The sequence below is a fragment of the Malus sylvestris genome, chromosome 9 (assembly GCF_916048215.2).
Source record: "Malus sylvestris chromosome 9, drMalSylv7.2, whole genome shotgun sequence".
Classification (NCBI taxonomy): domain Eukaryota; kingdom Viridiplantae; phylum Streptophyta; class Magnoliopsida; order Rosales; family Rosaceae; genus Malus; species Malus sylvestris.
Window position 1 is genome coordinate 8,767,834 of NC_062268.1, and position 24,935 is coordinate 8,792,768.

Below are 24,935 nucleotides of genomic sequence, written 5' to 3' on the forward strand. Positions count from 1 at the left end.
GAGTTTTTAGCTTATCGACTTTAGCTTGAAGAGCAACCTTATTTCCTTCCTTCTTTTGTTGCTTCGCATTAGGTGCAAGATGGGTGTCATTCTGTGTGTTGTGGCTACCTTCGCTCCCCATGTTGGAAAGGGATGCCTGTTCAAAAGAGAGTGTAAGAATGGTGGAAACCATCTTGACAAAGATGAAGAAAGTGGGAATAAGTGTCGTTTCCCACAGACGACGCCAAATGTTGATGCACAAAATCAGTGGGGACTTTGGTACAATAGAAAGTGTTAAGTTTGTGACCTTCACTTGATTGCTCCGGTCACTGGTGTGGATAAGTATGTAAATGGATAGAGACAGGGAAGCAAACATAAAATGTATGTGGTTCACCCAGATTGGCTATGTCCACAGAGTAGAAGAGTTCTCATTAATTGTGAAGGGTTTTCACAAGTACATAGGTTCAAGCTACCCCTTAGTGAGTACTAGTGAATGATTTAGTACAAACAACATTAGGAAATATTGTGAGAGAATGATCTCTATTTATAGAAGAGAGTTTCTAGTTTCATTCTGACATTGACACGTGTCGTGTTGTGATTGGCTTCTGATGTTAACACGCGTCACGCTATGATTGGCTTCTGATGTCGACATGTGTCACGCTGTGATTGGCCTCCTGGTTGGAGGGAAACTCTTCTGGGTCCTTGACGGTATAACGTTGACCGGTGCTCAGTAGTTTCGGGATTGGTTAAGTATGGTATAAACAGTCCTTAACACTAATATTGTCCTTAACTTGGTAATTACCACCTGCATAATTCATCAGGTATAGGGTCTTTCACTTGGTAATTAAAAAGCCTCGGTATTAGTTGGAGTGGGGTTAGGATGCAGGTATAGGGGTCCTTATATTGTCCTTAACACTGATATTGTCTTTAACTTGGTAATTACCACCTGCATAATCCATCAGGTATGGAGGCTCTTAACTTAGTAATTAAAGGGTCTCGGTATTAGTTGGAGTGAGGTTAAGATATTTAAACTCTTATTTTCACAGAGATATGATCGATGTGGGATATTTCAACACGTGCCCTAACGTGGGATCCAACACAACCCATCACGCGGTAATACGGGCACGCCCCCTCACGTGGGACCCAACCCAACCCTTCACGTGGCAATATGGGCCCGCTCTATGACTCGAATACCATGTAGAATTATCAGAAAGACAGGCTGAAAACCCAACCTAACCCATTATGTGGCAATACAAGCCTGCTTCTAGACTAATAACATATAGAATTATCATAGAGATGGGCCGAAGACCTACTTCCAACAACACCAATATTATCCCCAACTTGAGATATGGTCGATGTGGGATATTTCAACATGCACCCTCACGTAGAACTCAACCCAACCCATCACGTGGCAATACGGGCACGCCCCTCATGTGGGACCCAACCCAACCCTTCGCATGGCAGTTTGGGCCCGCTCACTGGCTTTGATACCATGTAGAATTATCAGATAGACAGGCCAAAGACCCAACCCAACCCATCACGTGGCAGTACGGGCCCGCTCCCTAGCTCTAATAACATATATAATTATCAAAGAGACTGGCTGAAAACCCACTTCCAACAACACTGATAATATCCTTAACTTAAGATATGGTCAATATGGGATATTTCAACACGCGCCCTCATGTGGGATCTAACTTAATCCATCACATGGCAATACAGGCACGCCCCATAACGTGGGTCCCAACCCAACCATTCACATGGCAGTTCAGGCCTGCTTCTGGCTCTGATACCATGTAGAACTATCAGAGAGATGGGCCGAAAACCCAATTAACCCATCACGTGGCAGTACAGGCCCCGCTCTTTAGCTTTAATAGCGTATAGAATTATCACAAATACGGGCTGAAAACCCACTTCCAACAGGACCAATATTATCCCCAACTTATAAACTACCACTTGCGCAGTCTAGTAGCTGTCGGGCTGAAGACCCACTTCCAGCAACACAGTTCGGCAAGTGTGCACAGTCTGGCAAGTATGAGGTTTTATCTCATGCACAGTCCGACAGGTGTGGAGTTTTATCTCAAAAGGCATCGGTATTAGTTTAAGGCAAATTAAGATATTTAAACTCTTCTTTTCTCAAAGATATGGTAAATATGGGATATTTCAACAATTTTATTTGAACAACAACTCGCACTAAGAATGTTTATTAGGGAAACGACAATGACTTACATTAAGCATGTTTGTAAAGGAAAACAACAATAGATTTTAGTTATAACTTTCATGTTTATATTTTGCCTCCACTGTTGATTTAAAGTCCTGGCTACAACCTTAATGATAGTGAGACTTGATTTGGTGCAGCCACTACACTGGAAATTCGCCACACAAAATCAAATTAATGGGTCACATGTGGGAGATCCACACATCGACAACCATGTGGAGCTAAGGGGACTCACACTACACGCGGGGCCAAGGGGACACACCCATCACATAACAGTACGGACCCGCTCCTTGGCTCTGGTACCATGTAGAATTATTAGAGAGACAGACCGAAGACCCACTACCACCTGCACAATCCATTAAGTGTGGGGGTTTTATCACAAAAAACCTTGGTATTAGTTAGAGTAAGGTTATGATATTTAAACTCATCTTTTATCAAAGATACGGTCGATATGGGATATTTCAACACGCGCCCTCATGTGGAATCCAACCCAACCCATCACATGGCAATACGAGCCCGCTCATTGACTTTGATAATTTCAAAACGCCCCCTCACGTGGGACCTAACCCAACCCATTATGTGACAGTTTGAGCCCGCTCCCTGTCTCTGATACCATGTAAAATTATCAGAGAGATGGACCAAAGACCCAACCCAACCCATCACATGGCAGTACGAGCCCACTCCATAACTCTGATACCATATAGAATTATCAGAGAGACGGGCCGAAGACCCACTTCCAACAACACCGATAGTGTCCCCAACTTGTTAATTACCATCTGCACAGTCCGGCATGTGTGTGGTTTTATCTCAAAATACCTTGGTATTAGTTGGAGTGTAGTTAAGATATTTAAACTCTTATTTTCTCAAAGATACGGTAAATGTGAGATATTTCAACATTTTTATCCGAACAATGACTCGCACTAAGAATGTTTGTTTAGGGAAACGACAATGACTCGCACTAAGCATGTTTGTTAAGGGAAACAACAATAGATTTTAGCTATAGCTTTCATGTTTATACTTTGCCTCCACTGCTGATTTAAAGTCCTAGCTGCACCTGCAACCCTAATGAGTGAGACTTGATTTGGTGCAGCCACTACATTGAAAATTCGTCACATGAAATCAAATATGATGAATCTTCATATTTAACGACGAATCACTATCACCACATAAACCTTGTTTTCTTGTGGTGAATATCTAATTTACAAGACATGATTGCTTACAAATAAAACACACCACAAAAATATTAGTTCATACATTACCATTTGAAAACTCAATGAAATATACACTAATACAATACAATCAAAGATCATCACATAATTTATGAGATATAATTAATTCAGATGAAATAGTAATGATAGTGGTTATAGATGGATGATCTACCGTAAACTTTACTAGACTGCTACCCTTAGAAACCACACGCATTACTATTTTACCACAGCGAAGAAATGATTTTTCTTCAAAAAGAAAGCTCGTTCACGCGTGTGCCACTTGGCCTTTTTGTTTGTTTTCCAATAATAAATCAATTAAAGGTGTCTAAAAGATCGCCAATTACATGGTCTGCGAGTATCTTATTTGTTTTCTCCGTTGGATGGAAGGCATCCCAAAATATGAACTTATTTGCATCTGCGCACGTATATGGGTTGTCCTGATTACAGAGGTAACTCATCTCGAATGTCCCAGTGGCACAACATGCCTTCTCAGCATACTCAAATCCTGCCAATCAATAACAACAAACAATAAATCATAATTAAATTATTAATTAATTTAATTTAGAACTAATAGGAAATGTTTTGTTAAAAAGGGAAGTTGATAATTCCAGAAAAATCAGACTCTGCCATCTGCAACAAAAACAGAAGCCATGTGTACCAAGCTAGATTTGATTAATTGGTTGCATGCTTATTTAAAATCCCATATTAAAGTTTCCCACCAAACATTTTCAACTACTTCCATGTCTAGTTCATGCATATATGCTTTCACCAATAGCTCCCCTTTGTTACCAGTTTCTGGTAAATCTGGTTAGTATCAGGATTATTTATAATCCCATATATCACAGTTTAATCTGCTGTAATATTAAGTGAAAAAGTATATATTGAGTTTCAAATTTCAACAATAAATAAATAAAAAATTGAGGATATCTTTAAATTTTTATAACCACACATCTACTGCTAGTAAGTTCTGGATTTTTTTGCTCTTAGATAACTTCACACCTTCAAGTCAAGTGCTAATGTGAGATGCCTGTTTTATGCGACGCGTAGTTTTTCTTCTAAAAAGTTCAGGAGATATAAATACAAATGATAATGTGATGTGTCATGTATATATCCACAAGTTCCAAACCAAAGATCTGATATTTCCACAGAGAAAGTGTGGCAACAAAACTTCCAATGAGTTTGCCCTGATTGGAACTTTGCCAAAGTAGAAAGATGCTGTCATGACTTACGGTTAATACACAATTAAGGCAAGCCAAGATATTGCTAATGCATCATTGCGGTTCTATAAGCATCTATGTGGATCAATAGTTGATAAATACAAATATTTACTATAAAACTTACCATATGATGAAGGTCTTTTGATGATTTGGTAGAACAGCGGATATAATTTTTCTGTCAATAGGATTCTAAGCCCTGGAAGCTCTTGATTCAGCTTTGCCACCATATTTTTCAATTTCCCATTAAATTCCACAGCCACATTGTTGTATTCCTGCATACAATCATTATTTGCCATGAAATTAGTGGCTCTCTCTAATGGCAAACACCCCATCGGAGGAAGCCCGGTTAGGGATATTTTCCTGACCCCTAGACTGTAGATTTCCCTAATGAAGTTTTCGGAAAGTCCAACGAGGAAATCCTCGTACTGCCGGACTGTGAATTGCATTCGCCGGCGGGGCAATACGTAGTAGTTCTCGAGGAAGTCGTTTGTTCCTAAGCTTATCAAGTATAAAGCCTCTGTCAGAATCTCTTTTGCCTTGTCATGGCCAACATAGGCTTTGAGTTTGTTCTGGTACTCCTTGTAGTACTCCACTTCTTTCCACAGAGGTATCACATTCTGCATATATGGCATACTTAGTTCTTTTAGGGAGACTTTGGATGCGGTCCCTAGTTATGAACAGTATTTGATTGAAACCTTATTGGTTTTCAATTTTTGATCCAAGTCCCTGAAATTAATTGATAATTTATTTCTATGTACGTTACTATATTTTTTAAATTAAAAATTAAAATTTATAGTTGTTTATAGTAATGAGATTTTAAATAAAAAACCATAATTTGTGGGATTAAAAATATTAAAATATAAATATACTATTGTGTGTGTGTGTGTAAACATGGGTACATTCATAAAAATAACCAAAAAATTATTGTATCAAAACATGGGTACATTCTTCAAAATGGGTACATTTAGCAAAAATAAAAATGGGTACAAATAAATAAAAAAATATGGGTACAATACAAATAAAACTTTAAAAAATATGGGCACAAAAAGAAATTAATATATGGGTACAAATTAAAACTGAAAGGAAAATTGGTACAAATTAAAAAAGGGTTGCAAATTAAAAATGGGTACAAACTAAAAATAAAAATATATGATAAAAAATTTAGCCATAAATATAAATATACTAATTGTAACATTTTTAATATTAAATGAATATATTTAGAAATAAAAATTATTTTATTATTGAAATAATTAATGATATTATTAATACAAAGGACCTTGATCAAAAATTGAAAAGTAATAAGGTTTTAATCAATAGAATAGTAAAAATAAGGATGAAAACCTAATTACTCCGTTCTTTTATTGTATATTTTCTTTAACTACATAAGTTGCTTCAAATTTTGAAGCGTCAATCAGCTAAAACTTGTACAGATTATTGAAAGTTGGTAACAGAACGCACTGTGTTATTTATATTGTATGAATCATGAATTTAGGATTTCAAAGAAATTTGATTGATAGTCTGATAAAATAACGTACTACATATTGAGCAAAATATAAGAATACATGGCCATTATATGTGCATGCATGCATGACTATGACTAGACAAATCCAAATATGATACAGTTAGAGAGGGGACTTACTAGTACATCAGAAGTTGCATTATCATAGCCAGTTCCAGCAGAAGCAAAGCAAACACCATTGACAAAATCTGAAATCCCAAACTTGGGGTCCAAGTATGCAGGAACCGAAGTTTTGAGCCCGAAAGCCTCGGAAACAAAATCCGGTGGAACTCGGCCATTGGAGAACCTCCCTGTCGGCTGACCACCGTCAAAGTCACGGCCATACGGCTTGAAGTTGCTCTTCAGAAGTGTGGAAATCCCATTGTTGTTCCCAGAGTCCACAGTTGAGTCCCCAAACACAATAACTGCTGGAACTTTAGCCTCATGTTTTGCAACTTGAAGCAGGATTTGAGTTAAAAGAAACCATGAAATGTATACGAATGCCATGGCTAGCTAGCTACTTTTTGTGTCAGTGGCTAGTGGCTGGCAAAAGTTGGAAGATATTTGAGATGGTTTTGGAGATGGGATTGTAATAAATATACTAATGTGAGAAATTGGTGGGATTTGTGGAAGCAATCAAAACCTAGAAGCAAGCAAGCTGCAAGGCCATGAGTCTGCAGGACAGTATTCAATTATGTCAGTTATGTTTGGCTAACATTGGTGGTTTAAGATTTCAGACAATTACCCATCCCAGAAGGCTCCGAGAGGGCACTATTAATAGGTTGATGTGGAGCAGCACCACACCTTTGCAGGTCTCCTATTCCTATATGTTAAGAACAATCTAGATTTAGGCGATGGTAATTATAATCGGTTTTAAACAATGTTTTGGATTCAGTAAACATGTTAATAAATTCAGCGTTATGTACCAATCAAGGCTCTTTTTTTTTTGGGGTCAAAACTCAATAGACCAAGAGTGTGCAACAATTTTGTAGTATAAGCGTCAAATTGTCATGTGGTATTACTAATAATTTATAACTTACAATTTCAAAGAATGTCAAAGTTGATATATAAAAGCAATCTATAGTATAAAAATGAATACACGAATTAATAACAAGAGATGTGGTCCTTATTGTTAGGAAGGCAACTAAATATAAATTCCCAACTAATTTTGAGTTTATATAATTGGTGAGAGATTGTTGATCAAAAATAACTTTTTAAGAAATAGAGGTGGTGGTTGTAATACATTTAATGGTGGCTGAGAAAGTGACAGGTCCTAGTTAAGTGACCTGAAAATTGTTCTGAAACCCTAAAACAAAGCTGGCTTTCTTTTGATGCTCATTTATGGACGTTTTCTGCTATGAATTGGTGCTACAATTTACAAGGATTCTGTAAATTGTAAACCAGTTTTCTATAGTTTCTGAGTTTCTTTTTGTTTGGATGGGATTGATCAAGTTTGAACACATGTTGCCGGTGAGACTTTGTCAGAGGTGAAAAAATGGTTGGGAGTTTGATTCGATTTGCATTTTACTGAAAAAACTGGAAGCACTCTTTACATGAAAATGTTACATGCGAAGGGGTGATGAAAATTGACACAATGAAGAAATTTGCTTGCTCTTGGAAAAGATATGAACATAAATGACTCTTCATTTTTTATGTCTGTGATCAGGATACTCCAATCATACATGATTAACAAATATATGAAACAAATTTGTTTCATGATTAACAAATATATTTTTTATATCTGCTTTTGTTGTTGTACTTTGACTTGGATTAGGCAGTTTGAAGCTTTTCTATTTTTGCCATGTCCACGGATTTTAGAGGAGCAAATTTTAGTCTCTTTTGAGATTCCCGCTAAGGTAGGTAATGCTCCTTCTATTGTTCACATTCTTTGGCATCCTCCTCCATATAATTGGCTTAATGTGGATATAGATGGGCTTGCTAAGGGTAACCCGAGTCCTGTGACTTGTGGTAAAGTATTTCGTTATTCCTGGTGGTTTCTCTCAGAGTTTGGGGTAACATACCTTCCTTTTATGTTGAGCTTCATGCTGTCATCCTTGTTATGGAGTTGGCTCACATGTGGAGTTGGTGAAATTTATGGCTCAAAAGCAACTCTTCCAGTGTGATATCCTGACTTTTTTTTTTTGTTCTCCTCGGCATCTTCATGTTCATTGGAAAATCTGCCTTTCCCCCTTGAAGCATATGGTTTTTTATTGCTCTCATATTTTTCCAAAAAAGAATAAGGTCGTTGATAAATTGGCAAATTTAGGGCTGCTTTTGTGGCATGCGATTCCATCTTTGGAGACTCCCCCTTTTCTGCACACGAATTTTTTGGGCATCCCGACCTATACAGATTTGTCTCCCTTGATGATTTTTTTTTATTTTTTATTTTTGCCTAATCTTCTTGATTGTTTGTTTTGCAGGTTACTGTATCTTTTGGGTTTTGTTTTAGAGGGATTAGGTTTTATGTCTCCCCTTTTCCTTATATCTTTCTTGTTTTCATTTCTAAAAGGGTAAAAAATTTGTCCCCCTTCTTTTTCATGTATTTTTTATATTTTTGTATTATGAGAGGTAAAATTTATGTCTTCCAGATGAGGTATAACATTTTTTTTTCGTTATCAATAAAAATTTTCTCGCATTGCCGAAGTTTTTCAAAAAAAATTAGTACGTAACATTTTTTTTTAATACAAACGATATTGAGAGAGAAATCGAACACAAATCTCGTGGGTAGTGGTATAAACTTTGTTAGTTACAGAATCAAACCTCTTGTACATAAATCAATAATTAAATTCTTAGTTAATCCAATACTCAAGGGTATATTTGCTGTTACATCAGAGTAGTAAGACTAATTACAAAACCCTTTCTGTGAAAGCATCAATCATATATTTTCTATACCAAGCAGAAATCGGAATAGCGATGGTGTAAGACAGACACATAGTTGATCATTAACCTCCAAATGTTGGAAAACATGATTTAGGTTTTGTAATGAATGTTTGCATATAAATGGAACGGAGCAAATTCTGAACAGACGTCGGCAGCTCTTGTGAGTTGTGATCCCCTGCGCAGGGGCGCATCTGTAGACAACTTTTGGCATTCCATGCGCACATCAGTCGGTAGGCACGGGCAGAAACTCGACAGCGCGAACAATGTGCTCAAAAAAATGCCACCTCTATGTTCTTGATCCAAGCCATGGCATCACGTTGTGTTGCAACGTTCACTTCACGCTACTCACTTAATTACCACTTCCATTCTTGGATCCACTATTGGTCGTGGCCCGTGGGTCACAAGTTATTGGTAGCTTAGAGTTGCAGCCATCCGAGAAAAAAATTCATGGTTACGTCATTAGTGGCGGATCCAAAAAATATTATTTGAAGAGGTGGTTAGCAAGAATAGCATGATTAGGGTGCAAAACTTTGTGAACGGGATAGCGTGCAAATTAGCATTTCATCGATCTTTGGTAGATATGAGGTTATTTGCCAAGTGATATTGCACACTTGTCGACAAATGCCAACAACTTACGAGCGATGATGTCGACAAATGTCAATAGCTTTTGAGCGAGCATGCCGAGTGAGTCTATCGGCAGATACCCGTACCAACACATATAATGGCATGAGGCTAGTAGATTCCCTGCCCAGTGTCCATACAGACAATTCGTCAATCAGTTAGAGGGCAACTTTTAAGGGCATCTCAAATTTTAAAAGGATAACACCCAACTCTTCCATAGAAGATTTCTAATCTTAGGAACTTTATCCCAAGGCGGGTCCGCCCTTGCTTTGTCTCTAGTTGTGTAATGAGTCGAAAATAATGTGTGGCATGATGTATATTAGTGTTTGAAAAATAAAAAGAAAAAAAGAAGGAAAAAGAGTGATGTGTATCAATATTTGAGCATATGTGACACCTCCGATACATTATTGGTTGCGTGAGAGGGTTACAGTTATAGACCGTGAAACTGGATCGGGAATTAACAACGTATCATTGTCACATAATGAATGTTGTAGCTGTAGATACACATCTATAAATTCCAATGCATGTATAATTTTCGCTTAATTATTGAGTGATGTTTGACATATAACAGTGAACAACTTTTCTATTGAGATAGGGTTCATTAATAAAAGTAGGTCCCATTTTTATTAAACAAATGGTATAAGTCTTTTTAAATGTGATGTCCTTAACATTTTTCGGACCAAAAACAGAATTAGAAAACTAGGGAATGAACATCTCAATGAAATAAAATCAAAGTGTTTAGGGGAGCACAAGTTATCGATTGGATGCATACAGATAAGTGGCGGATGCATATTGGAACCAAACTGGTCTCGATATCACCTGGAGTCTAAGAAATATACATGTGAAGATCTTTCGATGACCCTTGAATGTTTGGTACGCGTCCTTTTTGTGCCCACCAATTCTCTCAATAACACTCATCAGATTGTTCCGGCATGTCAATACTTGTTGGCATGTGCACAACATGGTTCGGCTAATGACAACAAGTTCACTAAGTGTTCAACGAAATGTCTCAATAAAAAAAACTGAATTTTTTTTTGTGCACACCGCTCTGCTTTATCTAAAACCTTTAAACAGAGACCCCCAAAAGTTTAAATCATGAATCATACAAATTAAAGGTTATTTCTAGGTTAAAACAGAGACCCTAAACCCCGATTGAAATTTTCACGAAATCAAGTGAAAAATTACCCAAAAATTGAAGCAGTGTGTTCAGAAGAAACCCTACTGCTTTTTCCTCCACTGCTTTTAATGTTTCGAATTGCTATGTATTAATGAACACTTTACCGGGCATTTTTTCTTTGAGTGGTGCTATTAGATTCTCTGTGTTCTGCTTATTTCTTGATGATAAAGCAATTATTTTTCTTCAGTTCTAATGGCTGCTTCATTTACTCACATTTTAATTCTTGAGCTTTATCAAGTTTATTAGTTTGTAATGTTAAATGTGTATTTTTATCTCGTACAAATTGTCCGTCTTAATCCTTCAAGTTAGAAGACAATATCCGTATTCTTCTTTGATTGCACATGAAATCTAGTCATTTAGCTAGTCTAGTCTAGTCCTACATATATCGAATGCTGTAAAAAAAAATACTTAAAAAACAACTGATCTTATTTAGAAGAAGAGGTTTTTCTTCAATAGTACATACAAAGTGCTTATCGTGCTCACTTCAACAAGCGATTCTATGAGTCTGTGAGCCTCTAATTATAGAAGGAAATGCGCTCTTAACGCGTACAAAGAGATGGACAATGTTCCCCTTCAGGTGCATCCTCGTGAATATTCGCTTCACCGTTGTTGATTTTGGCTTGAAATGCACTTTGATCATCAGAGCATGACCACGAGCCTGAACTGCAAGTAGTCTTGAAGTGATTAATGTCTTCTAATGGACTTTGTACAAGGCGCTGGAGGAACTGTGGGATTGGGGGTATGTTGACATCTGAAACTCCCTCGAGAATTTGAACAACCTGCCTCATTGTTGGCCTATCCTTCTCATCTTCTTGAATGCACCAACAGGCGACTTTGCATGCTTTAGCGAGTTCCTCTTTGTCAGCACGGCCTTCCAACCTGTAATCCAACAACGTACCAACATCTTCTCCCTTATTAACTACATTGGCAACCATGAGAGGACGGTAGTTTTCTAACCCCTCATCTAACCCTTCTCTATTTCTCCTTCCTGTTATAACCTCAATCAGCAACATACCATAGCTAAAGACGTCAGCTCTTGGTGTGATGGCTTCACCTGAAAACCATTCTGGTGCAAGATAACCTACAGTTCCCCTCATGGTTGTTAGAACGCGGCTATGGTGTCTTCCGACAAGTTTTGCAAGACCAAAATCAGCCAGTTTTGGACTGTATTCTGCATCCAACAAAATGTTGTCGGGCTTAATATCACAGTGTATTATGCAGTCTCGGCACTCCTCATGTAGGTAAGCCAATCCTCTAGCAGTCCCTACTGCAATATGATATCTGGCATTCCAATCTAACATGAGTGCATTCTCTTGATGAAAAAGAGATTGCAGAGAACCATTTGGCATGTACTCATAGACCAAAAGTCGTTTTGAAGTTTCTGTGCAAAAACCCCAAAGACGAACAACATTAATGTAGTGGATAGCACCAATGGTTCCCACTTCAGCACGAAATTGTTTCTCTCCCTGCTCCAGATATTTAAGTTCTTTCACTGCTATATCAGTTGAATTGCGCAATATCCCCTTGAAAACAGAACCAAAACCTCCTTCCCCAAGTTTTTCTGAGAAGTTGTCTGTTGCTCTTCTTAAATCTTTATACTTGAACAGCACCAAGGAATCCTGAAATATTGGCGATGCTCCTTTTGACCGCTTCCTTTTGAGATATACCATGAGAATGGTTGAGATTGTAAGGAACCCCGCAAGTACTCCAATAGCAATCCAAGTAGCCTTTCTCTTTACCTTGTTGGTAGAATCTGCAACTCGTATATGCAATTTTCTGTCACCCATTAGTTTAGTCAGGGAAGATGGTAGTTGAATCAGATTGAATATATCCCCCTTCCAAATCTGGCAGTCGTTATCGTAAGCAAAGGCGGTGATAGAGCAATCTCTTGAGCATGCTAATATACATTCCTCAATGCTTTTAACCATTAAAGACTCCGAATATTGCGTAGAATAAGCACCAGGCACTCCCAAAAATTTGTAAGTTCCTACATCACTGCACTGAAAAGGAGTTTTCCTCACACAACCATAAGAATAACCTCCAAAATCCCAATCTTCTGGGATTTTGGGTTCAAATCCTTCCAAGCATCGACAACGAGGCAAATTCTGAGAGTCGCAGATACTAAAAGCACCACATGAAGCATCGTCAGTACATTGTCCAAGCTGACCACCCCAAGAGTCTCTTGTCTCACCCCCGGCATACAACTTGAGTCGACCATTGATCAAAAGTTTGTATCTCACAAATGAATGAGGATAGGTGGGAACATAAGTTAAATAGCTTCCATTCTCATTTGCAATAGAAGTTAGATTTACTAGAGGAATGTAGTTTCCATTCTTACCATCAATAGAAAAAGTAAGACGAGAAATGTCCCCTGCATTAGTCCAATTACCAAAGGCAGAAGCCGCAGAACCATTTCGAAATAAGGAATAACTTGTTCCAGCTTGTGCTATCTCAAAAGAAAATATTCCAGGGGCTGGATTTTGTGTGTTTCTCCAGGGAGTAAGAAATAGTTTTTCCTTGGTAAGCTTATTATATCCAAGCTTGGCACCTGGAAGCCAAGTGTCAGTTGGGTGATCGATCGAAACTCTGCCATAAAACAGCGGATGAATCCAATTCATCTCTGATGACAAGGTTCCCGTTGTCAAGCAGCACTGCCATGGTGGAATTAGAAACCGCTGACATAGAATGAGTTGACCAAATTGTAGATTTCGTTTGCTCCAGCAACGCTAAGCTTCCATTTCGGAAGAGTTGCAGTGTCAAAGGAGATGAACCAGAAACAGGTTGGTTTCGGTTTGCTACCCAAACTACAGTTCGAGGGCGGAGAGTTTTGTACCAAATGCCTACGTAAAAGTTGTTGGAATTCCTGTTATGCAGTGATGTATTTAGAAATGTGTATAAGAAGAAGAGGTTTTAGAGAGAAAATGAAAAGACAGAGAGTGTTCTCAAAATATCTCAGTGAGAGCCAAAGAATGCTCTCCTGCATATATTCCTTCTTTCCTCAACATTTACATGACTACTAGGGAGAGAGAAGCTACGTGAGCCTATGAGCTCATCATACCATTCATTACAAGACCCTATGAGATCTTGACACATGTTTACATCCAAGCCTAGCACAATATCATCTAATCTCAGCCCTTGATCACAAACTGATTTATTTACACATGCTAAAGTAAGGAAAATACAGTTTAGACCTTAATCAACTAACACTCCCTTCTAAGGTCTTAAATGAGATTACCCCAAGCTTATCCCTCAGAGCACAGAACCTGTCTTTAGCAAGTGCTTTGGTGAAAATGTCAGCTAGTTGCTCCTCACTTTTGCAGTATTGCAGGTCAATTGTTCCTTCCTGAATTGCATCTCTGATGAAATGAAACTTCCTCTTGATATGTTTAGACCTCTGATGGAATACCGGATTCTTTGACATTGCAATTGCTGATGTGTTATCACACATCAAAGGAGTTGGTTCGATCAATTCTTCACCAAAATCATGCAGCACAAATCTCAGCCATGTAGCTTGAGTGGTGGCTTCTGAAGCACTCATATACTCGGCTTCAGCAGTTGAGAGTGCAACACTCTGTTGCTTTACAGAAGCCCAAGAAAATGCACCACTGCCAAAGCTGAAAGCATACCCTGATGTGGACTTCATGTCATCTTCATCTCCACTCCAATCACTGTCACAAAATCCTATGAGTAGAGCTGCATTTCCCTTTTCATACTTAATTCCATAGTCAACAGTTCCCTGCACATATCTGAGGATCCTCCTTGCAGTGCCAAGATGTTTGATGGAAGGACAGTGCATGTACCTGGCAAGTACACATGCTGAGTACAAGATATCAGGCCTTGTTGCAGTTAAGTATAGAAGGCTGCCAACAATTTTCCTATACAATTCTTCATCTGCAGCTTCACTCCCATCACCTTTCCTTAGCTTATCCGTGGGAGGTAAAGGTATTGAGACAGACTTGCAGCTCTTTAAACCAAATATGTCCAGTAAACTCAGTGCATACTTTTTCTGGTGAATAAAGATACTCCCTTCTTGTTGGATTACTCCAATTCCAAGAAAATGATGTAACAAGCCTAAGTCGGACATCTCATACTTGTTCATCATATCACATTTGAACTCTTCAATCATTTCTAAACAGCTTCCAGTATAAACTATGTCATCCACATATATAGAGACAATCAGAGTTCCCTGTCCATCCACATGTTTCACATATAAGGTGGCCTCACTTGGACTTTTTTTAAATCCACTCTGCAGCAAATGAGTATCAATATTGCTGTACCAAGCTCTGGGAGCTTGCTTTAGACCGTACAGGGCCTTTCTTAACTTATATACTTTGTGTTCTTCTCCCTTGACAATATATCCATCTGGCTGATCTGTATACACTTCCTCTTCAAGGATCCCATTCAGGAAAGCAGACTTTACATCTAACTGGTACAGTTTCCACCCTTTCTGTGCTGCCAAAGCAATGAGTGTTCTTATAGTGTCCAATCTAGCCACAGGTGCAAATGTCTCATTAAAATCAATTCCGGGCTTTTGAGTGTACCATTTGGCAACTAATCTTGCCTTGTGTTTTTGTACAGTGTCATCCAAATTCAATTTGGTTTTGAAGATCCATTTTACTCCAACAATTGGTTTGTCACTTGGTCTATCAACCAATCTCCAAGTGTCATTCTTCTCAATCATAGTAATCTCCTCATCCATTGCTTTCTTCCAAGCTTCATCTTGAGAAGCTTCAAAGTAATTCTCAGGTTCAATGACACTGAGTCTACACTGAGCAAACACTTCATTCAGATCTCTCCACTTCTTTGGTGTGTTGTCATAAGTTTCTGTGAGTGGAATTTCACTCTCCATATTCACAGTGTTAGGAGCATCATTGTATACACTGGAAACATACTCACTTCTTGTATTTGGGCAAGATAAACCAGAGGAACTAATATTAGTTTCTTCACACACACCATTTTCTATCTCAATTATGCTTATACCCTCATTAGCTTCTGAGAAAGGTACTGAGAAATGCACAGTTTCCATATTCTCCCAATTAAGAGCAGCATCTTCATAAAAAATAACACTCCTTGAGACAATGATCTTGTTGTGTTTCAGATCATACACCCTGTAACCCTTTTCTCTTGTCCCATATCCAACAAATACACCTTTCTGTCCAGTTTCATCCAGTTTCTGTCTTAACTGGGTTGGCACATGAGTGTAGCAAACAGAACCAAAAATTCTCAAGTGTTTTACCCCTGGTTTTCTACCACAGAATTCTTCAAAAGGAGTCTTGTTCTCTAGTGCTTTGGTAGGACACCTGTTAAGCAAGTAGACAGCAGTGTGAACTGCTTCACCCCAAAACTTGAGTGGTAATTTTTTTTCATAGAGCATGGTTCTTGCCATCTCAACTATGGTACGATTCTTCCTCTCAGCAATACCATTTTGCTGGGGAGAATAAGCAACAGTGAGTTGCTTTTCAATACCAACATCTTCACAAAATTTTTCAAATTCTAGAGATGTGTACTCTCCTCCTCTGTCACTTCTGATTTTTTTCAGTTTGTAACCAGTTTGTAATTCAGTCATGGCCTTGAACATTTTAAAAATTCTGAATACCTCAGATTTGCACTTCAGAAAATAGACCCAACACATTCTGGACTTGTCATCTATGAAGGTGAGAAAATACTTGCTACCTCCAAGTGTCTCACTCATGGGTCCACACACATCTGTGTGTACAAGTTCTAAGGGCAACTTTGTTCTCCATTTCTGTTCTTTGCTAAAAGCCTCTCTGTGAGCCTTTCCAGTAGCACACCATTCACACACCTGATTGTACTTCTTTAGATATGGCAGACCATACACCATACTCCTTTCTTGTAGCATTCTCAGGCTGTCATAGTTTAGGTGCCCAAATCTTCTATGCCATTTCCATGTGTTACCTTCAGTGGTAGCAATATTTGCTACAATATGATCCACATGATTAAACATTAGTGGAAAGCATCTATTTCCCTTCATTTTCACAGTGGCTATATGATCTTGCAGTTCACGATCTCCAAATATGCAGGCCATGAAATTACCAAACAACAACCAATAGCCATGTTCAACCATTTGTCCTACACTGAGAAGATTTTCATCCAAACCAGGTACAATCATTACTTCTGGTATGAACCGAGTGCCTCTTTTGGTCTCCACAATCAGTGTGCCTTTGCCAACTGAGTCAACCAATTCCCCTGTGCCCATTTTCACCTTACACCTTATACTTCTGTCAATATTGATCAGCAATGATTCAGTACTGGTCATGTGGTTACTGCAACCACTGTCCAGATACCAAACTCCTCTATTTTCTTGCACAGAGGCCTTATGACAGGCATAAAACATCATTGCATTATCTTGAACATGATTCAAATAATTTGCAGTATGATTTTTCTTTGGCTGGTGACAATCTCTCACTACATGTCCAAATCTGTTGCAGTTATGACACTTAGGTTTTCCTTTGAACCAACACTCTCCATGATGAGCCTTATCACAGATCTTGCACTTTTGTTTAACACCCTCAGTGATCTCACCCTGTCTCTCAGGCTGTCGAGTGTTGTTTTCCCACTTCCTAGACATAGACTTCCAATTCTTCTTTCCCTTACTGTGATTTCCCTGTGTGAGTGGCCTATTCTGTGCTTTAGGTACAAGACCCATAGTGGAGAAAGCATGCTCTGTGCTTGTAATTTCATCAACATGTCTACTCAATCTAAGCTCATAACTCTTAAGAGATCCTACCACTTCTTGCACAGTCACAGTATTCAAATCAGAAGTTCTTTCAATCACAACACAGATTGGATCATATTTACTGGACAAACTAATCAAAACCTTTTGAACTTCTCTTTGATGAGTGAGGTTCTCACCATAAGATTTCATTTGATTAATTAATTCAAATAGTCTAGTAAGATAGACAGATAGAGATTCATTCTCCTTCATTCTCATATACTCAAATTCACGACGTAAACTTTGAAGTTTAACGGATCTTGCATGTTCATCGCCGCGAAACTCCTCCTGGAGTAGATCCCAGGCACCCTTTGAGGTCTCTTGATTCACGATTCGAGGGAAGATCTCCTTCGAGACAGCACTCTGAATAATGCCCAGTGCCTTAGCATCTTTCATGAGCTGATCTTCCATGTGTGCGTCCAACTCGTCATCATCTCCTTCATCATCATCCGATGAGGATGAATCTTCCTCGTCTTTCTCCTTCTTTGTTTTCTTCTTTTCTCCTTTCTTCTTCGATTCTGGAATAACAATCCCTTTGTCAACCAATTTCCATATCCCATACGATTTGAAAATGGTGACCATTCTCACTTTCCAGAACTCGAACTCCGTTCCATAAAAAACGGGAGCTCGTAAATCACCGCTTCCAGATCCAGCCATTTAGCTTGAATCGGAATGAAATGGAGAGATTTCACGTTGGATTCTCTCACACACTTTCACAGAATTCAACGCCCAGTCCGAAATCGAACCTAGGCTCTGGATACCATGTTGGAATTCCTGTTATGCAGTGATGTATTTAGAAATGTGTATAAGAAGAAGAGGTTTTAGAGAGAAAATGAAAAGACAGAGAGTGTTCTCAAAATATCTCAGTGAGAGCCAAAGAATGCTCTCCTGCATATATTCCTTCTTTCCTCAACATTTACATGACTACTAGGGAGAGAGAAGCTACGTGAGCCTATGAGCTCATCATACCATTCATTACAAGACCCTATGAGATCTTGACACATGTTTACATCCAAGCCTAGCACAATATCATCTAATCTCAGCCCTTGATCACAAACTGATTTATTTACACATGCTAAAGTAAGGAAAATACAGTTTAGACCTTAATCAACTAACAAAAGTTTCGAGAGTTACCTGGTGTGAAGAAACCCAGCTCAAATATGCCACCTGCAGAGGTGATTGTCTGGCTCCCCGAAAGAGAGCGGCCTGCATAGATGGTGTCAGATGCCATGGAAGTTCCATTGAAGGTAAAACATAACAGAAGCAGAACAACAGACCGAGAAATAAAGTTATTGTTGCTACTGATATCCATCTCTTCAAAGAGTCTGCAAGCTGATGCCAAACTTGCCTTGAATGAAGCTTAACCAGAATTATGGTAGATTACACCAGTATGAATTTTTTGACTAGTTGGAAGTTGCCAAGTCTACCAAGTCAACCAACACACCAGACAAAGATCATTTTATACATGGCATTGCAATGGCAAGTATCCCTGTTGCAAAATATATGAAATGCATTGAAATTCTCTTGTACATTTTTTTTCATGAATCAATGCACTAATTAATCTGAACCGTTCACATGCAAAACCGTGTTGGAAGGAAATGGTAATAGGAGGGGTGAGAATCCTACTCCCTCTCTGTAATGGGTAAAACCGCGTTGGACCTACCCATGGCCTCACCTTTGTGAGACAAGGGCATGTGCTCATGATATGAGATGCAAAGATGTGGTGGAAAGCATGAATTAGGGAAATTTTATTTAAACCCATGCAACCTCTTTTTACACCCATCTTAAAATTTTGAATGTTAATTATCTATTTTACCCTATTGCATAATTACTATTAAGTATAAAATGAAATTAATAATAAAACTCAAATTTATCAATAAACCCAAACACTATAATTAAATCCTACGATCATTCTTTGTTTATCATACGTTCATTCTGCTAAAACCCTAATAGCTTTCATAGAGAAATAAAATTTTCTATTGATTGATGGTGATTTTGAAGTTTTGAATCCTCCAACCAAGGTATGACTCAATTTATGAATTTTTTGTTCGTTCGATTTCAATTTTTTAAAGTTTAGAACTTGTCGAATTGAACGATGTCTTTAAGGTTTCTGGTTCCGCATGTGTATATCTTTCAGTCATGTTTGGTTGGGTGGTGAGTCCTTCATGAGCTTATAATTTTTTGCTTTATGGAAGATTTTTCGAGTTGAGGAAGTTTGGACTTTCCCATTGAATTGCCACTGATGTGAAGGGATTTTTTTCGAGAAAAATCTTGAACCTTGATTCTGCAGTCTTGTTGATTCTTTTGGGGGTTTATTTTTCGATTTCCCAAGGACTAAAACATTTTAGAAGCAAATGATTTATTGGCTCAAAGTTTCCAACATTGTTTCCTGCACTGGAAAATCTCTGCACTAAGCAATTATTGGATTACAAAATATCCATTGCCATCTTTAGTTATACTAACTTTGAGGGATACATGTCGGGATCTAGGTGAGCCTTGTCCCTATAAACCTGATTACTGTAAGTCAGAAAGCAAGGATAATCTCTGATTGTATTTTTCGGGGGTCTCCCTCTCCCTCCCAATATGAAAGTTATTGTTGGTCCTACATATTCCAAACTCCATTTGTTGTGTAAGAGGAAACCGAAAGGTAGTTTAAGTTGTCTGTTGTTTACTATAAAATGGGGCTTGATGTGTTTTTAGTCAGTAATATGAAAACATTGCTGCAGTTAGCTATATTTGTCCATTTGTTTTAATCATAGCTTGAAGATTTTTTATTGTAATCATAATTTTGTCATTTATTTTTTAGCAACAAGAATTCAATGATGCCTCTGATCGAGGCAACGAGGTTGGACAAGAATGTGTGGTGGATTATACTGATCAATTTACAACTTATGAGGTAATTATATATTTATAGTGTCGTTGACGTGTTAGTTAATTTTAGAATTTTACTTCGAAATAAAATATGTGTTACGTGCAGATATTCAAAGGAAAAGATGCATTGATTACATGGGTTCGTGAACAGGGAAAGCTGAATAATATGGTAATTATTATTAAAATGTCTGATTTAGGAGGTGAAGGTAAGACTGTGAGTCACCCTCGACTAACACTTGCTTGTGAGTCGCCCTCGACTAACACTTTCAAGAAGTTGTGGTGATACTGTGACTGACATTTTCTGGGCTCACCCTATTAGTATTGAGATATTACGAGTATTCCCACATGTACTTATCATGGATTGCACATATAAGACTAACAGGTATCGTTTTCCACTCTTACAAATTGTGGGTGTGACATCCACTAATATGACATTCTCAGTTGCTTTTGTGTATATAGAGGCTGAGAAAGAAGACAATTACACTTGGGCCCTGACTAGATTAAAGACATTGCTTCATGGCTATTGTCTTCCTGGGGTTATTGCCACCGATCGAGATTTAGCACTCCTGAATTCTATCAAGTCTGTATTTCCTAGTGCGCAACATTTATTGTGTAGATGACATATTAACAAAAATGTGTTGTCAAAGTGCAGGAAAATGTTTGAGTCAAACAAGCAGTGGAATAAATTTAATAGAGATTGGAATTGCCTTGTGAGTTCGGAAACAGAAGAGGAGTATCAGCGTTCTTTGCAAGAAAGCTCTGATCGTCATCAAATGTGATTTTAATTTTAATTATTTCATTTGCGAAATCTAGATTTTCGCTACGCCCACGCTCAATCATTGGACGTGGCGAAAATTGTTCCATAAGGACTCGGAAGTATCAAAATCGCTACTTGGAAACCTGTTATACCAACATACAAGTAGTGCAGATGGAGGAGCTAGCCAGTTTATTAACACAACAATAAACTTCGTCACGAATTAAAACGATGTCATTCAAAACAGTAAGTAGAAGTTTAACGGTAGCAACACTAGACAATCACTATCAGTCTACCACCCACCAAAGAGTAAGGAATATATCAACTACACATTTTGTTTTTTAGGTCACATGGAAAACTCTATATAGACAAGTGATGATCTCATTCTGCATTGCTTTGCATCACCAGGATTACAGAAGGAGCGTCAATCCTTTCTTTTCTTCTTATTCTCATTCTTCTCGGCCGAGTTCTTCAACTGTGGTAAAGAAACGATAGCCTTTTTAGTTAACAAGTCTACTTAGCCTAACAGATATAACATCTCACAATATAAAATAAAAGAGGAGATGGTCTAAGCACCAACAGTCATAAATATGATAGAAAACAAGACCGAGATGAGGATTTTGCTCTTAAAGCATTAACGAGAACTTACTATGATAACCAGTATACGGACAAACATAGCAACAAGACTGAAATACAGCTGTGTTGACCCTAGAAACTACAAAGCCTACGTGGCGCGCAGGCCGAGTAATCTATAAGCTAACTACGTCCTTCGATGAATGCGGGGCGTGCCAACTCGTCGGCCGAGCTCGGCCGAGGAGTAAATTTTGTTGATGTTGCGTTGGGTGCGCGGCTGACTTCTGCGTCTTGCGATTGCGGCCGAGAAAGGAACACGTCTCGGCCTCTTGGGCTCTCGAACCTGAAGACAAGATTACTATTCTTACGAAGTTCAATATCAAATTCAGCTTTCAATGTGCCGAATGTAATAACTGTAACACCTCACTTCGCCGAGAAGGCCGATGAGATGACCTCGACCAATAAGGATTTAGAAACCCTTCTCGACCGAGACTTGGATAGGTAATCAACCGCTCTCGCCGCAGTGTTGTTGATGCCAACGGAAGATACTGCGAGAACGACTAATTTTACGGTGACAGAGCTATCTATGCCAACTTAAGGTATCACCGGTTGCTTCCACAGTGCTGTTGATGCCAACGGAAGATGTGTCAGCGAAAAAGAAAAAGGAAAAAGATCTCAAGTTGTTGAGAGTTTGCGCAGGGCAATTTTGTATTGATTTGCAGGGGGCCTTTTGAATGATGCACTGCCTCTGTATTTATAGGCTGATGTACTTGCTTGGCACGGCCTGACTCTCGAGTAGAGTCCTGTTCCAAATTCCTGACGTGACTTGGATAACCTTCACCTAAACAACCACCAATTAAATATATATATATATATATATATATATATATATATATATTGCACCTTTCCCATGGCATGCAGACTGCCAAAATGTACGGCAACCAATTAAATATATATATATATATATATATATATATATATATATATATATATATCTATTAGTCATTCCCACGGCAAGTCTGCCACATCCATCACCAAGTAAAAAGCACCCTAGTCTACCTAGGTTTCCTATAATTTAAACTCATCATGCATGCATCTTGATGGCTGTCAATTAAATCCAATCCCATCCACATATTCACACGCCTGTTGTGCTGTCATACTTCAAGATATATATCTCATAATAAATCATTATTAAAAGATAATTATGATAAAAATCATAACTTTAAAAATCATTATCTTTTAATAATGACCTTTATTTCTTGATTCAACAGTCAGGAGCTATGTTTACTCAACGGCCTTGATTACTTGGGCCGATGATGTAAAATCGGGTCCAAACAAGCTGCAACACAATTTCAGATAACGATTAGATAGCTGCATATATCACCCTGTTTTAGCTTTTATGCACAAAATGTAGCATTGCCCATCATTCACATGACTAATTGATAATTCCTTACCTCAAACTTGAAAAGAACTGCAGAACCCCCAAAGACAGAAGAAGCAAAGTGTAACCAAATTAGCATAGAAAGGCCATAAGAAAGCAAACCCCCCAGGTAAAGGTATTCCCGGTGCCTTGCCAACATGGCTGCTGCTGAGAAACAGCCAAAGTACCATAGCTGCAATTGAATTTCAGAAAAGAACTAATAAAAGAAATGCACGTGGACTAAAAAGAAACTGCTAGCATCACTACTCTCATACAATAAGCAGTATGACCGCAACTCTCATCAAGCGAAAGTATGTATAGCTCTTTTCAATTTGTCCCGAGAGGGCAAAATAGCTTGAAAACATGACAGTCAATAATGTACAAGAATCTCATTCTCAAACTCTCTTGATAAACTTTATTAAAGCATGAGCTACGTATATCTGAAATTATTAAGCTCCCCTCAAGCTTAATTTAGGTTTTAAACATTCCCAACTAACGGATCAAGTATAATCCAAGCCATAATCTATCGCAAAAACAAGGAACAATTCTTATCCTTATTTTTTGAACCATTCAACCAAAGAATAAACCATGAACTAAGTTACTACTATGAAATTCCCAGATGTTATTATTGTAGTCACAAGATGCCTTCAACAGGAAACCAGATATGGCCTATCGTTTTCATGACTTCAATAAATCAACGCACACAAGTTCACAAGTCTAGTACGCAATACTTTAATAGAAAAAAGTAACTTACACGGGGTGGAATGCAATTGCATTTACTGGATACACAATGTCCCTTCCAGCCTCTGATTTTCTATGACATTTAAATGCAAATATGCAAAAAGGTTAATACCATTAACAAATTAAGGATGAAGATACGGGTGAATGATATTACATTCACAAATTATTCATCAGTAACTGCAGGAAGATAAAGAGAGTTTATTTAACAAATCCTACCTCTTGATTACAGAGTAACCACACCATGCATCCAATGCAAGAAATGACGTTCTCAGAGCACCCATTCCGATCGAAACCAGAGACATAATTTACGGAAGCAAAGAGACTCAAAACAGCACAACCACACCCATTTCTCCCAAACCTGCTTATAACGCTTGTTCATGAAACCACGTCCCTTTCCGGCATGCTTTCAAATAACAAAATACCATAACCCATTTCCCCATTCTTCCCAAACCCATCAATCATCGCATTCCACGCAACCACACATGGTTCAGACATTTCCTCAAACACCTTATGCGCATCGCACAACTTACCAAACTCAGCATAGAAGTTCACAAATGAGGTCTGTATAAAAGGGTCGCGCAAAGTGTATGGGACCCATCGAGGAGTCCAAAGAAACCAAATCCCCGCGCGACGACGACGGAGTGCCGGCCGATTCAACTTCCCGCGGGTCTGACGATCTAGAGGCTGCCAAGCGGTAGATTCACGGTGGCGGGAAGATTTAGCAGAGGGAGAAGAGGCGTTGATGGAGTGATGGCTAACAAATGGAGCAACACATCCTTCTCCTTCTTAGTCTTCTTCGATTTCAATCTTACATCTGACTAAAAAATTGAATGGGTGTAAAAATAAATCTACATACTGAATTAGGTTTATAAGGTATATTAGGTATTAAATTTGGGTTTAAAGAGGTAATAATAGTTTAGTTAAAAATCAAATGGGTGAAAAGAGTAAATTGGGTGTAGAAATAGGTTAGATGGGTTTAAATAAAATTACCCCATGAATTATTTTATTTTTGTACTTTTGCTGAGATTCTTCAATTTCTTTTTGCTCC

At 38.3% G+C, this 24,935-nt stretch overlaps 4 protein-coding genes and 1 long non-coding RNA gene across 7 annotated transcripts in view; 1 reads left to right on the forward strand and 4 right to left on the reverse strand.

Moving 5' to 3' along the window:
* Positions 1 to 24,935, forward strand: part of LOC126634667 (uncharacterized) — a 74,388-nt gene that overhangs the window by 36,206 nt on the left and 13,247 nt on the right. The gene's annotated exons all lie outside the window — the stretch shown is intronic.
* Positions 3,425 to 6,901, reverse strand: LOC126581853 (GDSL esterase/lipase At2g42990-like). Its single transcript, XM_050245784.1, has 3 exons — positions 6,259 to 6,901; positions 4,744 to 5,236; positions 3,425 to 3,907 (listed from the first exon to the last, which is right to left on the reverse strand). The coding sequence occupies exons 1-3, from the start codon at positions 6,622 to 6,624 to the stop codon at positions 3,714 to 3,716; spliced, it is 1,053 nt and encodes a 350-aa protein (XP_050101741.1). The 5' UTR covers positions 6,625 to 6,901; the 3' UTR covers positions 3,425 to 3,713.
* On the reverse strand, positions 11,204 to 13,642 carry LOC126634666 (G-type lectin S-receptor-like serine/threonine-protein kinase At2g19130). Its single transcript, XM_050305207.1, has one exon. It carries the CDS (start codon positions 13,411 to 13,413, stop codon positions 11,335 to 11,337), a length of 2,079 nt encoding a protein of 692 aa, XP_050161164.1. The 5' UTR covers positions 13,414 to 13,642; the 3' UTR covers positions 11,204 to 11,334.
* On the reverse strand, positions 20,817 to 21,762 carry LOC126581869 (uncharacterized). Its single transcript, XR_007609177.1, has 3 exons — positions 21,480 to 21,762; positions 21,245 to 21,445; positions 20,817 to 20,962 (listed from the first exon to the last, which is right to left on the reverse strand). It is a non-coding gene; the product is annotated as an uncharacterized LOC126581869 (long non-coding RNA).
* Positions 21,804 to 24,679, reverse strand: LOC126581865 (bax inhibitor 1-like). 2 transcript variants are annotated; one of them, XR_007609175.1, is made up of 4 exons: positions 24,104 to 24,679; positions 23,901 to 23,960; positions 23,181 to 23,339; positions 21,804 to 21,850 (listed from the first exon to the last, which is right to left on the reverse strand). XR_007609175.1 is itself a non-coding variant. In XM_050245797.1 (3 exons), the coding sequence occupies exons 1-3, from the start codon at positions 24,128 to 24,130 to the stop codon at positions 23,154 to 23,156; spliced, it is 273 nt and encodes a 90-aa protein (XP_050101754.1). In that variant the 5' UTR covers positions 24,131 to 24,679; the 3' UTR covers positions 23,102 to 23,153. The 2 variants fall into 2 exon arrangements, 1 of the variants encoding a protein (XP_050101754.1); XM_050245797.1 differs by lacking the exon at positions 21,804 to 21,850 and having other exon boundaries at positions 23,102 to 23,339.

Excerpts from the sequence above, each read along its gene's own strand:
- LOC126581853 (XM_050245784.1), bottom strand. The coding sequence starts at position 6,624 with ATGGCATTCGTATACATTTCATGGTTTCTTTTAACTCAAATCCTGCTT. Across the intron at positions 5,237-6,258 it reads ATGCAACTTCTGATGTACTA|AATGTGATACCTCTGTGGAA; the intron begins GTAAGTCCCCTC and ends CCATATATGCAG. Across the intron at positions 3,908-4,743 it reads CAAAAGACCTTCATCATATG|GATTTGAGTATGCTGAGAAG; the intron begins GTAAGTTTTATA and ends ATTGATTGGCAG.
- LOC126634666 (XM_050305207.1), bottom strand. The coding sequence starts at position 13,413 with ATGAATTGGATTCATCCGCTGTTTTATGGCAGAGTTTCGATCGATCAC.
- LOC126581865 (XM_050245797.1), bottom strand. The coding sequence starts at position 24,130 with ATGGTGTGGTTACTCTGTAATCAAGAG. Across the intron at positions 23,961-24,103 it reads GGTTACTCTGTAATCAAGAG|AAAATCAGAGGCTGGAAGGG; the intron begins GTAGGATTTGTT and ends TAAATGTCATAG. Across the intron at positions 23,340-23,900 it reads GCAATTGCATTCCACCCCGT|CTATGGTACTTTGGCTGTTT; the intron begins GTAAGTTACTTT and ends ATTCAATTGCAG.